This window comes from Spinacia oleracea, chromosome 1 (assembly GCF_020520425.1).
Source record: "Spinacia oleracea cultivar Varoflay chromosome 1, BTI_SOV_V1, whole genome shotgun sequence".
Lineage (NCBI taxonomy): Eukaryota > Viridiplantae > Streptophyta > Magnoliopsida > Caryophyllales > Amaranthaceae > Spinacia > Spinacia oleracea.
The window spans coordinates 128,596,667-128,611,830 of record NC_079487.1 but is presented as its reverse complement, the minus strand read 5'-3'; the positions used below and the strand labels follow the sequence as shown (position 1 = coordinate 128,611,830).

The 15,164-nt window shown below is 33.8% G+C and overlaps 1 protein-coding gene across 1 annotated transcript; it reads right to left on the bottom strand.

Annotated features, from left to right (window-relative positions):
• Positions 1–5,990: 5,990 nt before the first annotated feature.
• LOC110794512 (mitogen-activated protein kinase kinase kinase 18-like) lies at positions 5,991–7,781 on the bottom strand. The gene has a single exon (XM_021999487.2). The coding sequence runs from the start codon at positions 7,657–7,659 to the stop codon at positions 6,016–6,018; it is 1,644 nt and encodes a 547-aa protein (XP_021855179.2). The 5' UTR covers positions 7,660–7,781; the 3' UTR covers positions 5,991–6,015.
• Between the last annotated feature and the right edge of the window lie 7,383 nt (positions 7,782–15,164).

The window sequence follows — 15,164 nt, the reverse complement described above, 5'->3', positions numbered from 1 at the left end:
TTTGGGGAGTTGTAAGAATAATAATTTTAAGACTTCTAATTGATTGATTTAGCTTATACAGTAAAGTCGATAGCTTTCTAAGTTGTGTGAGATTCTTTGTATGCTTATATATTGTGGTTTGTGATAATGAGAAGAAGATACACATTTGAATTGAATATTTGCACAATACGAAAATGATAAAGGTCGCAACATGCGACCTTTAAGCCGTGTCACAATGATTACATGGCATACTTATGTGTCATGATTTAAAATGGAAACTAAAATATTTAACTTATATAATCTGAAATACATGTTACAAAAAAATGTAGGAAAACCTTAATATTCTAATTTGTTTCCTTCTTTATATCGATTACCTTATTTACATATTTTCATAGTAAAAATATTGCATTGATAGTAAAAATATTATGATAATGCATAGCCTACGTGGCGCCTATATGTACCCATTAAACTCTGACACGTAAGATTGCGACAATTAAATGTCGTCGCAACTTGCGACCTTTATCATCATCCTTTGCAATAAATCATGGTAATAAAAAAAATGGTTCCAGTGTTTTATTGGACTTAATTGCTTAAGAATTACTCTGTATATGTTAACATATTTGATATCTAGGAAGTCCTTTATGTTGTTTCGTACCATTTTCAATGCATTTATTTACTTACAACAACAATTAATTTGTTAAAGCGGCTATTAACTTTGCCGAAATTGTTGGATAGACTTTATTTTGATTAATTAATGATAATACAAAAAAGAAAAAAACAACTTTAACAATCAATAATCTAGCTATAACACAAAAGTCGTGTTAATTAACTATACAACCCATAACAAATATTCGGTACTAGGAAATCTAAGTATATTGACCCTCTTTCTGTATCGGAATTTGATAAGTGAAGATGAAATAATATACAGTAACAAGTTGACATTCTTGACAACACATATGTTATAAAACTTCAACGGTGTCTTACGGTCTTACCCATAGATTGTCGAACCACCACAACGAGCCACAGCACGATGTCTACACGACTACACCTGATCATCAGATGAAGTAATCACGGCCTCACAAGTTACAAAAAAAAAAACGCACGTCTTGGAAGAAATCTAGCTGCCTTCAACTTTTCTAGTCGTTCAAGGTGTCAAACTACCAAAAATTCCAAGGCATCTGGCGTTTCTTCCCAAAGCAAAGGCCCATATGTCCACGTTGGCCATTCTTGCCTATGGGCTAAGCCCAATCTTAATGATGTCTCTTACGCCATTTGTGCTATCAACCAACAAAGGCCCAGAAAAAAATACCATATGACCTAATGACCCATCCACTACCCAACATAGTGCACACCAACTCAGTGGGCCCAACTATTAGGCAAATCAACACAAGACTCTAAGAAAATCTCTACTCCCAAACACAAACAAATCGTGAGCCCTCGGATCTGTGATCTTTTAGTCATAAGAAAAGTTCTCCCCATCTCCACTCTGGAAATATCCAGTGGATGATCCAATAACCCGGTCACCCGCTCTAATTAAACGGATGAAAACTCGAAATAAATGGATGAAAAGCGGGTGATGGGTGCGGGTCGGATGCGGGTGATGTTTTTTCATCCATCACCCGACCCACCACCCGTTTTATCACCCGATCCATCACCCATTTATTTTATATATTTTATTTTTATTTTTGTTTTAAACATAAAAATGTGTTAGTAAATCCATTATTTATCAAAGTTAGTGTTTGTTTAATTTTTTTGGGTTACAAGTTATGCATGACGAGAAACAATTATATGTTTCGGTAGTAAATGTAGGTATATAAGAATTTTTTTTTGGGTTAATTATTATGCATATTCTTAGGTGGTGAATTTGTAGTGGTTAATAGTTTTCACCCGAATATCACCCGATCCACCCGGTTCACCCGCGGGTGATGGATGGACGGAATGCGGGTGATGAGTAAAGCGGGTGACGGATGGACCGGGTGGAGCGGATGAAAGCGGGTGATGGATGCGGGTGATGCTCCACCCGATCCAAATCCCACCCATTTCCATCCATCAGACCAGTGATCATTCTAGAAGACTTCGGTACAGAGTTCTTCTTACCTATTAGACATTGTTCTTTTTAGCTGAGCAGAACTGGACTGGACTTAGCTTTTAGCAAATTCACATGTATCTCACAATAAATAACGAGTAGTTAATGAATTATAACACTCAAAACATTACTCGTCTATTAGTATTTGGTAAAATTATACAATCTCTAAATAAAATTATATCAACTACTTTTATATAGACTTATAATGGATCAAATTGACCAAGACCAAAGATGGGATATTCTCATATAAATACGGATCTTTTTACGATGCATTCTTGCGTAACTAAACAAGGGTTTTACAACCCAAGTGGTACACTAATTTTTTCAGCATAATTCTTGAATCCTAATACTCCCCCCCCTCAACCTTTCATCTTTTCTTCATAGGCATTTAAATCAAACAGATCGATCAACCACCATATGTGAACAAGATTATTTGCTTGATGTTATGTGTAGATTACTTTTACAACAACCCTAAAGTTCGATCCGAAACTTACTTCATGAATTAATGCACATTATTAAGGGCACACAATTAGCCTAATTTCTTTGATTTGATCGGAATATTATGTACTAATTAAGGAGGAATTCAAAGAACTGGATTAATTAGGTTAGGAGGATAGGATAATAATATGTAGTATACTTAGGAAACCATCCTAAGATGCGACCAACCAAGTGTTCCTTTATTTCTTGATTACATCCAAGCAAGGAAGCAACCATCCAAATCAAACAATAATCCCTTGTTTCTTCAATTAGCTAGGGTTGGGATGGAAATATGGAATTGTTCACACCCCCACCCAACAAACAATTACACTCTAGGCCATGCCAAAGATTGTCCAAAATTTATTTTTAGATTAATTCATGATACACTTAATTTAATATAAAAAACTATTTTTTATTTAACCATGTGATCCATAAATGACCATGTTCTCCTAATTAATCTCATTCGTGTATAAAATCAACAAGAACAACATAGTATGATAAGTCGACAACCTACTAATTAATTGAGCCCAAATAAAGACCCGCTAGGCTCGCTTGTTTTTTTTGAGTCGAGATTGGATGACAAAATCTACACTACATGTGCCTTGTTAGTTCTACTACTCACTCCTACCCAAAATGTTAATTTTAGACGATACTAAATACTGACAAGAATTAACTACATCATACTAAAATCGACTTTACCGATAATTATTAGGTTCACTCGTCCAAACATTGAATATCATGTTCAAATCACAACACATGATGCATCTTGAGTTCAACTTAACTCGATCGTGTTGGAAACAATGCAAAGAAAGAGTTTTATCATATTGTGAAAAAGTCTCACATTGGTGGAAATGAAAAGTAGCATTTTCAAGTGGAGTATTTAAAGAAAAGGGTTTTGTCCTACGTACATGGAAAGAAAATGAACTTTTCTCCTTGTTTAAATATAGGGAAGTGTTGTTTACTTCTTGAAGTGTTTAAAGATAGGGAAGTGTTGGGTTAGGAAGGGAATCCCCACATGCGCACCGCCATCGGCCGGATCGTGGCACGTGTGCGGTGTGGTGGGGCCTTCTTTTTGGGCCAAGTCGTAACAGACGGTCCAGTTATTATGAGACCGTTCAGTTACGTAGCTCACTCCACATTCTTAAATTAAAAACGTAACTGTCGCATTTATTACGAAAACGGTTCCATGATTTCCACTTCCGTTTTGATTTTGAATATCTGATTTTATTCACTAATCCCTATAAAATCAGTTGGGCAGTTCAGTTTTGAGACACCGAAAATTGATTCTGCCCTCTATCTTATTCTGAGCATATTATGAGTTCCTAATGCGTTTTTCACATGATTTTCTGGGTTAATTTGGACATTAATTAGACTTTATATCCAAATAACTATACATGATTTCGTTTAAGGTTTATTCTGACTCGATATATGAACAACACTACAAATGAATATAATAAGTTAATCAGTAAAGTGTTAAATCAGGAACGAAACGTGGATTTATATTATAAAAAAAAAAAAAAAAAAAAGTCGGCTTGTCAAAAGGATGGAAAGATAGAAAGAAAGCAAAGCATGTGAGAATGTGAGATGAGGAAATAGGAAGGGAACCATAGGCATGTGAAAGAGAGGCAACCCCATTTAAGTGTGGCTCTGGCTAGCTGTTTATGAACCATAGTTCCCTGTTATGTTATCCACACGTGATTTCATATTAACAAGATATACTCAAACACAATTGAATTCACACTTTGAATAAAGAGATAAAATCCAAGTCATATTACTTGTTGTTTGTGTGGTTGTTTTTTGAACCCGTCTTTTGCCTAGTTGTAAATTGTAATGTGCTCACACTTGGCCCGGGTCTTCTCATTATTCCCAATAGCCAAACACCCATTACTTTTGCTCTGCTCATTAGTGGCTGCTATTTCTTGCTTTCTCTATCACTTCCGAAACATACTCTTAATTAACCTAGGAGTATATTTAATTTATTATTCCCCATGCAAATTGGACCCAACTTGGATAAATATCTATTAAGCCATGGCCCTCCTCAATGATATTTTACTTGGTTATACTATAGACCATAATATTAAACATATTTTCAAAGAGAAATATACTCCTTCTATCCCTTAATATTCGCACCGTTTGACTTTTTGCACTATTCACATAATTCTTTTTAACCCTATTTTATTTATAGTATATGAAAACAAATGTTAGTATATAATATTTTGTTGGCTTCATCTCAATATATATTTTTAAAATATTAATATTTTTATAAGTTTTTATGATATGTAGTTAAAGATATTGGTGGTCAAAGTTGTGCATTGGCAAACTTGTCCAGTCAAAACGGTGCGAGTATTAAGGGACGGAGGGAGTAACTTATTGGTCATTAATATTTTATAGGGTAAAGCGTACTACTATTAGATGATATCAAGCAGTTGTTAATTGATTTAGACATTGTAAGTTCGAAATATATGTATCGATAAGTCAATTGTGCAACTGACTATGTTGTCAGTTGCGGCGGTAGATCATTTTGTTTAGACCCATCAAGGCATTGACCGTTCTAGATAGTAAGTTTTCTTATTTTCTTTTTCTTAATAAATTGGGTTACAGTTTGAAAGAAGACTTTTCTTAACTTATTTTTCATATAAAAGAAATAACTTTGAAAAATATCTAACTAATTTGGTCAATTCTTTGTTTCTTGACTTTGCTTAGCTAGGTTCGTTGTACCATTCATTTTGAATATTACTAGCTACTTGCTTTGTTTTCGAGTTGCAGTGTACCTAATCTCCATATTACTAGCAACCCACATTATATACATGCACACCTAACTGATGCCCATTGGTATATAGTATATACTACTAATGACTTTTCTTCTTTTTTGTTGTAATTTTCTAACTTAGAGGTTACAACTAACTAACTCATAGCTAACCCAACTTATTTGTCTTGTCCAACTTGTTATTGAGTCTAGTTCCTCATGTGATTTTGAATTTCGACTTCATAATGATTCACCTTGCGCGCTTATACCTTGTATTATCATTCTTCCAACTATTTTAATGATGGTTTAGTTTTTTTTTAGTTTTTTTTTATTTATTTTTTTAAAGGAATGTGATGGTTTAGTTTAGTTTGATTTAGTATGACTTAAATTGTTGGTTATTTTCCCATTTATAATAACAGCCCAATTGTTTTGAATTGACGTATCACGTATACTCCGTATTAAGCATACAAGTCTATTTATAACAAATAAATCATCACGTTGCAAATAGAAATATCTCATCCGTCCCATATTAGTTGTTATACTTCTAAATTATGAACGAACCCACAATTATTATATTTTTTCTCTTCTCACTAATTTTTTTTTGTTCCCACACACTCTTTCAACCAATTAAAAAAATAAACCACTAACTCCTATCATATCTACTTTTTTAATAAAATAACAATTAATAACCAAACAACCGCTTATCACCTATTGATCTAATAGAAACTTAGGAATACTTATCTAAAATAGGTAGCACACCAATGTGGTAGACTTTGACTTGGTATTGACTGATTATCAAAAAAAAAAAAAAAAACAGGTATTGACTTTTGATTAGTAAACTCGTTCGATCCTTCAGAATTAATAATACTGGTAGTCTACTGCTACTTGCTCCAATATCCCGACTAATTTCACAATTTTTTTTTTTAAGATATGGAGAGACATTATTGTAAATCGAGTTATTTATTGAAATTAAGAAACGTGAAATATAGATGAAATAATAATACGATCCAATGAAGTATTCATATTTACTGTCACTATTTTTATTTCTGGAGGAAGAAGAATACAATAGAACTAATAAAATCAATGAAGATAAAACTAATGATACTAATTTCTCTCTCCTATCCCCACCATATGAATCACCGTGACCGCACCGATCACCGCCGTCTACACCGCTAATACTGCTCTCCTCATCATCTTCTCCATTATCATTATCACAACTTAAATTAAACCACGTGGGATAATCATCATCGTGAGTTTCCCAATTTACCCCTCCACTTAATACATTCTCCTCCTCCGAATCGGAATATTCCCAACTTGTCCCCTCCGAAACCTCTTCTTTCTCCTTCCTCAAGTTTCTTACCTCCACCCAACCGTCACTTTCCCAATTTGCCCCTGACATTGTTGCCAATTCACCAATTCTGTCCCTAACTGAAATTTCATCGACTACATCATAGCACGATGATGATGATGATGGGGATGGTGATGGTGATGATTCTTCCTCGTCATCTGAGAAATCAAGATTCTGCCAATCAAAGATGCTTCTTGGAGAAGATTCAGCAATCATAGAGGCGGGTACAGGGAGTAAGAATGGGTGTTGCAACAGCTGATCGCAGCTCCATCGTTGTTCGGGGTTGCGAATCAAGCACTTATTTAAGAAGTCTTTAGCGAGTTCGGGTAGGTGAGGAGGGTACTCAGGCAGGTCATCAGAGTACCCAATTTGAAACAGAGTGTGGGCCACCCCGCAATCCTTCCACGCTGGCACTCCGGTGAACATCTCGAGCACCGTGCAACCAAGAGACCAAATATCCGACTCGCAACCCTGTGATTCACCTCGGACAACCTCAGGGGCCATCCAAAGTGGACTCCCACGTGGCACAATCTTTTGATCATGATGATCATCAAGTTTCTTCGCCGAACCAAAATCAGATAGTTTAACGACTCCCTTAGTGGACCCCACTAAAACATTACCCCCCTTCACATCACAGTGGACAACCCCTTTTGAATGAACCTCCTTCAACGCCATCACCAAACACCACGCGTACGATCGGATTAACTCCACGTCGTCGATGCCGACGCCAATTCCGCCGGATTTCGCCACGTCGCTACCGGGGAGATACTCCAAGTGAAGATTCCCCGTTTCGTCATCGCCGTAACACTCCACGATGAACGGTGATGATGAAGAGAGAAAGCGGAGGATTTCAATCTCGTTCTGTAGTGCTTCCATTGAAGAAGGGGAATTCTTGTCCGCAGACTTCACCGCGAAACGACCGCCGTCTGATTCTCTAATTCCGATGCAAACTGAACCGTACGAACCTCTTCCAATCAACTTCCCACGGACCCAGTTTGAGCTTTGCTTCTTCTCAACTTCCATTATAGCTTCGATGTTAAGCTTTCTTGTTTTTTTAATTTACTCTGTTTTTTAATTTACTCTGTTTTTCTTTTCGGCTCTGATTTTTTTTTTTAAAAGTGTTTTTGACATGGACCAAATAAAGAGAGAGGGCGTGTGGTATATATAGAGGTGTGAAAAAGGAAAAAAATAAAAAAGGAAAGTTTCTTAAACGATGACGTAAGGTAAATTCTCACCAAAGTTGGTTAAGAATAAGAACTTTCGTTGACGTAGAAGGAAAATCACAAATCCTTATTATTAACCCATTCATATTTACTATTAGGAATGCTAGTATGTTTTATAGTAGTTCATTAGTTGTATCTGCCTACTTCTCAAAGACTCATTCTACATTTGAACTACGACTATGTTCCCATTAGCTATGCGCGCAACATACTAGTAAGAATTTGACATAGTAGTTAAAACGGAGAGTATGTGTATAATAGTTAAGAAAAAGGCATTAAAAATGCAACCCTTTTACAATTGCTAATATGAAATATTTTTAGTCCATCAAATAAGTAAATCATTCCATCAGGAAGTTATATATCACTTTAAAATGACCTATTTACCATTTATGAAATCAACTCTCACTACAACGTCGAGGTGGTACCCTCGAAAAATAATACTTCCTCCGTCTTTTAATACTCGCAACGTTTGGACTTTTTTCACTATTCATATAATCTACTTTGACTATTCTTATTGCTTTTTATATAAGATAAAACATAGTCATGTGGGATCTTGTTAGATTCGTCTCAATGTGTATTTTCAAAATATCAAATTTTTATAATTTTTGCATAAAGAGAATTTAAAATATAAATGATCAAAGTTGTGCATTGGCATGCGTGAAACTAACAAACGTTGCGAGTATTAAAAGACGGAGAAAGTATGATTTGTTGTAGTGTATATAGATTATTTTATTTCATGTCAAAAACGTTCTTTTGGAATTTTCTAATGAAATAGAAATAGAAAGAAATATGGAGTATGTTTCAAGCAATAATTAGGCTTTGTTCAGTTAGACTTATTTCAGATAAAATAAGTTCAGTCAAATAAGTCCAATAGAATGCGGAGTAACACCTCGCACAGGTTAACCAGTCCAGCTACGCAGGTATTCACTTAAGTCACTCCAAGCATTTTTGTAGCTGATGGGACTCGACCTAAGGTGAGTTTCCCACCAACTCCACCAACTTATGTTGGTTTATACCATAGTATAACTATAAACGAAAATTTGTAATATGTTTACACTACGTCAAAATATACGACAATTTCACTAGATATTGTAGATTAACTAGATTTTATAATCTTTATAAATAGATTGGTTTCTAGAGTAGGATTTTCACCAAAAATATTTGGAAAGAGGAGGGTCAATATTGGTTGGTTGGTAAGCTTTAGTTTACGTTTCTTGAATATATTTGGACACGTGGTTAATATGGATGGTTCTAGGAAAGTTAGATGGGTTCTCGAACAACAACAACCTAGCAACACTTTGGATTACCAAAATAAGATAAATTTATATTAAAAATCCATCTCCAAATATTTGGGGGTTGTATAAAATATTTTGTGTGACATAATAAATCTTTGCCCTGTTCATCCCCTGTTTCTAATAAAATTAAACCAAGTTTATGATATGATTATAATAATCTCACTACTACTAATACTTGGTCTACAAGTGCTAATAATTATTCGATGCATGCAGTTGTATTTTGTTTATTTTATAATAATAATAATATTATATAAGGATCGTGATTTTGCTTGTTGAGGAGCAACAAGAATATGATCTTAAGTAAAGATTTTACTACAAGCACGAAAGAGATCGCATATCTTCTAAAACATTGAATTATAAATCACAATGATAAGGTTTAGATTGCATTTTGGGGAAGTGTTTTTAAAATGTGAATGTATGGAGTATGATATGTGATACCACTACATTTCATGACTCCTCTATTTTGTCCATTCCAGCTAGAACAATAGATAAATAAATGATGCATCGTTCGATTTTTTATGATTTTTTTATTTTTTTTAGTCAATTTGTTAACTAAAGTTTTTATTATAGGGTTGTTCAGTCGTAAATCTCAAAACAAAAAATGTTTTTACTACGTAGTTCATGATCATATATCATCTATGCAAGACCATCACCCATTCACACTGATTATGTCTAACAAAGATACTACATACTTGGTAGTTGGTACAAAGTATGTAGTTATTAATTTCATACCTAATTTATGTTTTTTATATTTTTTCGCGGGAGGAGGGGAGAGGGAGCACATAATTAACAATATGATATGTTGCTTGAATAAGCTCTAATTTACGATGTACTAGAAAGTAGAAACACATAGTGCGCGGTTTAAGAATCTTTATGGTCGGATCAACCCATACCTGATTATTTTACTTAATAACACGTAATAGGATTCTAGTAAATAATTAAATAATCCATACAGTCTTAAGCTTGTACTCCATAGTTTTTAACTACTTCGTACTCAATTTAAGTTCTATTTCATAAATCATAATTCAAGATAAAACATTAAACAAGAGAGATTCTAGCTAATCTCCTTATTAGGAAACAACTCAAAAAGATATTACCCGCTAATTAATGAAATCCTAGTATAAATGTAAATGTAAATTTAAGCTAATCTCTCACGACCTGACATCGACTTAAAATTAGACCTTGTTTGATGAATAACTTTTAAATTTATTGGGTTTTATTTTTTTGACTTGACTTTTGTGTTTCTCATTTGGTCAAACAATCAAAGTGAGAAAGCTACTTTGAGCTCCTTTTAACTTAAATTTAGTGGTAGAAGTTGTTAATTAGATCCAACAACAAATTTTATCAAACATATTTTATAACAAATAAAATAGTTAAATTGTCAGTTAAATAAGTAAAATAAACCATCCAACCGCCAACAATCAATTGCTTACGAAGTACTAACACAATAGTTTTTTTTTTTTAAGGTGCTAATACAATAGTTAGTTCGGCTAGAAGTGTAAAAGATTCCATGGCCATCAACCTTTTCCTTCTAAAAGTAGCTTTTTCCACATATGATGGATAATACTATTATAGATCGAGTCAATGCCCATCCAACACTATATGATCATCGCATACACTACAATAAGGCATACCGCATAACAAATGCGTGAAGGAACTAAAACAAGAAACAGGACGGTGATAAACATCAACGATTCAAGCTTATCACTTACCAGTCACTTATTAGATTGATGAATTTGTCATCAATTACGCCACCATAACATCTCGGTTTTTCAATTTCCCAAGGGTTAAATTAAAAATCCATTGACTTTAGTAATTTAAGTGTTGACTTGTTTTACGCATGGGTCATAATAAATTTAGTGTAGACTATATCCATTTAAGAATTAAGAATTAGTGTTTTGCACTTTGTTCAGATTCACCTTAGTCTTTGTTTTATAGTTTTGATACTAAAGTCACTCATTTTAAATATAAAACTAGTTTTTAGGTCTGGGCGATGCCTCGGGTTACTGCATTAGTAACATTTATATTATTCTTATTTTGTATTTTGAAAAATTATTAATCAATTCATTTTTATTACATTTATTAGTTTTTTTTTTAACAATGATAGCATGTAATGTGTTATAGCTCAATGGCAAACACTTCATTGTTTAAACGTGAGCTTGCGGGATCGAATCTTATACATGCTCCATTTCTAAATTTTTAAATATATAAAGTTTACGTGAAATGAAATATTCACAAACAGAGCGTCATGTGGCACATAAACTTGTTTAGAAATGCCTAACTTATATGATATTTATTTCACATTGTTAATGAGAGATTACAGGTTCAAGTCAGACTTTTGTTTTTATTTTAAGTGGAATTTAATTTGAATTGCTAAAATCACACCGCTTATTCGTTTATATAGATGTATGATGTGATATCATATAGAACAAAATAATAATATATATGACATATTTTACTTTAGAGTTTTAATAATATCATAGTCCAATTCAATTCCATACAAATTCATTCAGTTAAAAAAAAAGGGCGGATGCATTGAGTTCCTTAATAACCTTTCCAAAAATGAAAGGGAGGTGTCCAAAGTTGGAACGTAACCTTAAACTTTATGATGAGTTCATCCATTACGCAGTAAATAAGTAAGCCACTTGTCACTAATTTGTTTTACGGCTGCAAAATTAAAGATCTAAATCTGATCTGGAAGAACAGCTCCAGCTCCTTTTAGAAATGGGGTCCACAGAAATGGGCATGAGATAGTTGGGCCAAAAAGGATGCAGGTAGTTGACATATATAGACCACAACATAGGGGCAATTTTATGCAAAGGTCATTTTACCCATTATTTTATTAAAAAAATAAAAAATATTTATTACTCAGAGATGAAGAATGAGGTGGAGCAAAATGATTGGCTAACTCAGAATACGAGGCTAGTAAGAGGAGAGAGAGAGAGTATCTGAATGTGGTGATTGGTTGGGAAGTGAGTAGTGAGTACTTCTACGCTGCCGTTGACGTGCACTAGTTCATCACCTTATTTATTTTTTTACTCCTTTTTATCCCTTTGCCATTTGTCATGCATCTTATACTTCCACGTAACCCCTTCTTACCCAAATTAAAAGCAAAAACAATTGTCATTTGTCTTACAATTGTACAATCACTTTGTGTTGTACACACTCTGGCATTTATACACTCGTCATTCTACAACTAATTTATCCTACAAGAAGTAACGAGATCAATTTGTAGGGCTCGTTACATTATTGGGCCGGCAATTGCGTTTATTATACTTCCCCTTCTCCGTTATTTTCACCCTAGATAAAATGTGTTTTATCAGTATTAAGAAAGATTTTATTTTCACTGTTTTGATGGTACCTAACTACCTTAAAACGGATATTTATAGAATGTTGTTGTTGGTCGAACATTATACATGGTATGAAGTACTCCGTAATTCATTTCCATTTACTAGTATGATCATACCTGCTACTCCATAGATGAAAGTAGCTCAAAATCCTTGCACATTGTACCGCTAGCTTTAAGCGTTTATCCTTTTGCCCGTTTATTACACCTTCTTACTATCATATTTACACATATAATTCGTTTTTTTATACTAACTTCAAAGAATCAAATTACAAATACATGATTAGGTTTATTGACCGAATCTGGCTTATGTGCTGCCTTCATTATCTTAAAGAGTTAATTAGAAAAAACTACTTTAAACATTATGTTCAATGAATATACATGGTATAATTAGTAGAACATACATTTCACTCCTCATCATCGATCATTGCTCAATCTCAACATTTCTCCTCCACTTATACTTAATAATTGGAGATAATTTTAAAATTCTCACACTTTGTATAATACGTCTAATCTATACATATAAACATTTATATTAATCGATCAAACTATTGTTATTGCGGATAAATTATAGTACGTATTGTACGTCCGCAGGAATAAAGCACGACAAAATTAAGGTAAACCAAAGTGATTGACATTCATAGTACTTGGCCACAAAACCTAATTAAGTAATAATTGTAGCAACCAACCAAAAAACGATACAAAGTAGTCGATCCGTATTAATCAAATCATATTTAATTTTGGGTGTTTGGTTGCGTAGATGTGGCTTGCCTTTAGCTTGTCGTAAACATGCGGTTCATGACATGTCTTTTCCTAAAATTCTATAAGACTAAAATACTTGGTACAAATCATTGGTAGTTTAATTACATGTATTAATTTAATTACTTACTAACTACGGAGTAATAATACTTTTTTTTGTGATTTGTATTTTAGTGATAAGCCTTGGGAATCGCGACACTTGGTGGTGGCAAGAACTTTGCCTAATTGCCCACTACTTATGTGGATAAGAGCATGTCAAGGATCACACTATGGGGAAGCTTACCAAATTTGTATTGTTTCTTAGGCTTTGCTTTTTTTCAGTTTTGTTTTAAAAATAAATCATCTCTATATTTGGAAGGATTGGTTATCCATTTACCTAATCGAATTCCGTATTAAGTTGTTCGTATTCAAAATTTATTGACTGTCTTCGGTTTATACTAAAATTATCCTGCACGGTATAGCTTATTAAGCATAAAGTAAACAATTATCTTGAAAAATTATACAAATTTCCTAATAAAATCATAAGATCAGCGTTATATTATGCGACACCGATAAAGTCCGAGCTTGATTTTTAATTCCTCAATTCGCCGTTACTAAATTACTTAAAAGTTCATATATTAGGGTGAAAATGGAGGAGGTAGGAGATGTGAGCTAAAATAGAGAAATAGAAGAGAGGAATAGAGCGAGCCGTCATTCAATTACTTAATGTGCGCTCGATTTATTAAAATGTTTATGTAAGCTATTAATTAATCAACGCATTGTTTTTGGTCAAATGAGCCACAAGGGCAATATAAATTACAAATGGGGGCGGAGGATTCGAACCTGAGACCTATGCACATACCCTCAGTCTTAACCACCAGGCCAAAACATCATTGGTCTTAACCAGCGCATTGTAAGAACACATATAACTTGTTTTTTTAACCAATTTTTACTTTTTAACTTATTTTCATTTAAATTTTTTGTTTACATAAGACATACGCTCTTAATTTTCTCTCCAAAATGGGAAAATGGTTCCAAATACCTTTGTTTTACTAGGAGGGAAATTTCCCAAAATAGAAGAAAAGGAAGCAAAAATATATTCTTCTTGTTACTTTCTTATACTAAAAAAGGACCCTTAACATGGACGTATTCAGTATCTAAATTTCCGTACCTAATTAACAACATCATAAACCTTAAGATACAAGAAATTTCCTCATTTTTTGTTTTGGTTAATTTGATGGAAAAATCTAATGAATAATACCAAAGGAGTTAGCCCGTACGCCAACCGAAAAGCTACCCAAAGTTGTTGATGATAGGATAAGGGGCCATTCCATCCTTTGTGGTTCGGACAAATTCAATTTGAACTTTTAGATTCTTTTACTCCATTGTTTCACTAGTCTTTGCCTTTTCGTGATATTTTCTCATCCATACACCATTATTATGACTTGAAATGGCCAACGAGGCAGGTCGGGTGGATTTTGGATGAAACTGTTGGATTGTTGGTCGGAGTTGGTTGACCAGCACGAGTGAGGGTCAGGGTGGGTTGGGTCAGAAAAAATTGAAACGTACATGTTGAAATGTACTGGTCGAGTGGATCTGGTTGGGATTAGACGAGTTTGACCATCTAATTACTATAGATGGTTTTTACAGTGTCATATACGACTATACAAGTATATCACTCACACCAATTCAATGTTGAGAATTGAATTGTGCGTGGCAGATAGGGACTATTGATTGCATGACGTAATTTTAACATATAAACCGACTATAATATATGGTAGTACTACATGGGTGTGATACTGTAATAGGAAAAACTCGGAGATAAGTATGAATTTGCCGGTTTGAATTGATAGTGAGAATCATAGAGAAAGTGATAGGGAAAAGAGGGATTCCCCACATATACAACCACAAATTTGAAGGCTTAGACAG